This window comes from Haliaeetus leucocephalus, unplaced genomic scaffold, assembly GCF_000737465.1.
Source record: "Haliaeetus leucocephalus isolate CR32 unplaced genomic scaffold, Haliaeetus_leucocephalus-4.0 Scaffold229, whole genome shotgun sequence".
In the NCBI taxonomy this organism is placed as follows: Eukaryota; Metazoa; Chordata; class Aves; order Accipitriformes; family Accipitridae; genus Haliaeetus; species Haliaeetus leucocephalus.
The window spans coordinates 7,043,751-7,044,620 of NW_010972665.1; the positions used below are offsets into that span (position 1 = coordinate 7,043,751).

At 59.9% G+C, this 870-nt stretch overlaps 1 protein-coding gene across 1 annotated transcript in view; it reads left to right on the plus strand.

The window, feature by feature from the left end:
• EXOSC3 (exosome component 3) overlaps nucleotides 1–870 on the plus strand; it is a 5,271-nt gene that overhangs the window by 1,182 nt on the left and 3,219 nt on the right. The window contains exon 4 of the mRNA XM_010567933.1: nucleotides 548–721. Coding sequence (XP_010566235.1) covers nucleotides 548–721 — 174 coding nt within the window. The remainder of the gene's footprint in view (nucleotides 1–547; nucleotides 722–870) is intronic.

Sequence of the window (870 nt, forward strand, 5' to 3'; positions counted from 1 at the left end):
GGCGGCGCAGCGATACAGCCGAAACGGGGCGGCCGCTACCGGTCCCTGGGGTCGCGGTGGGGTCTTCCTAGGGACAAACCCACTTGAAATGCGTTTAAGGGCATCTCTCCGTGAACGGTTTCCTCCCGTAACAGACGGGGTGTCCACAAAACCGAAAACCCGCCGTCAGTCAGTCCTGGATGCAGCCAACCGGCAACGTACAGATCCCTCCTGACGAACTTGGAGATTAAATCAGTCTGCGCGCGTGGGAGCATGAATACATACACACTGGTAGAAAGCAATTTAGGGGAGAAAGATACCGGTGGAATTTTAGCAGAAGGAACCTGAGCTAACGCCGAGTACGGATTTCGCGGCCAAGTGGAGGGCACCTTTTCAAACAAAGCGGTGGTCTCCTATGCTTGAAGTTAAGACTTCCAGCATTACAGCAGAGCGGTCTTTTCTCCTGGCGGACAAAGTTCTCGACTGACGTTCGCCTCGGACTTGGCCAGCTGTTTGTTTCACTGGCCACTCTTAATCGGGTATTAAAAAACCCTGCAAGCGATTGCAGCCGAAGGCGTTAATTCGGTGTCCGTATCCCTCCTGCAGCTCAGCTGCACTAACGTTATCGTGGTCTTTCCCTAGCAGCAACGAAAGGCTGCCCGGGAGGAACGAAGCAGGCGGCCGCCGAAGCCGGCTTTCGAGCGGCGAGAAGCTGGCCGCACTGCTTCCTGCAGGTGACCCGGTAGGGCGAGGGGACGCGCCGGCAGCGGGTGTTCCTGTTCTGGCCGGAGGATGTCGCTGGCGCCCCGCGAACGCGTTCCCCAGGGGGGGCAAGGGTGGTGCCGCCGCCGCCTTCGCCCCGGGGCTGGGGGGAAGCCCACCGCCGGGCCG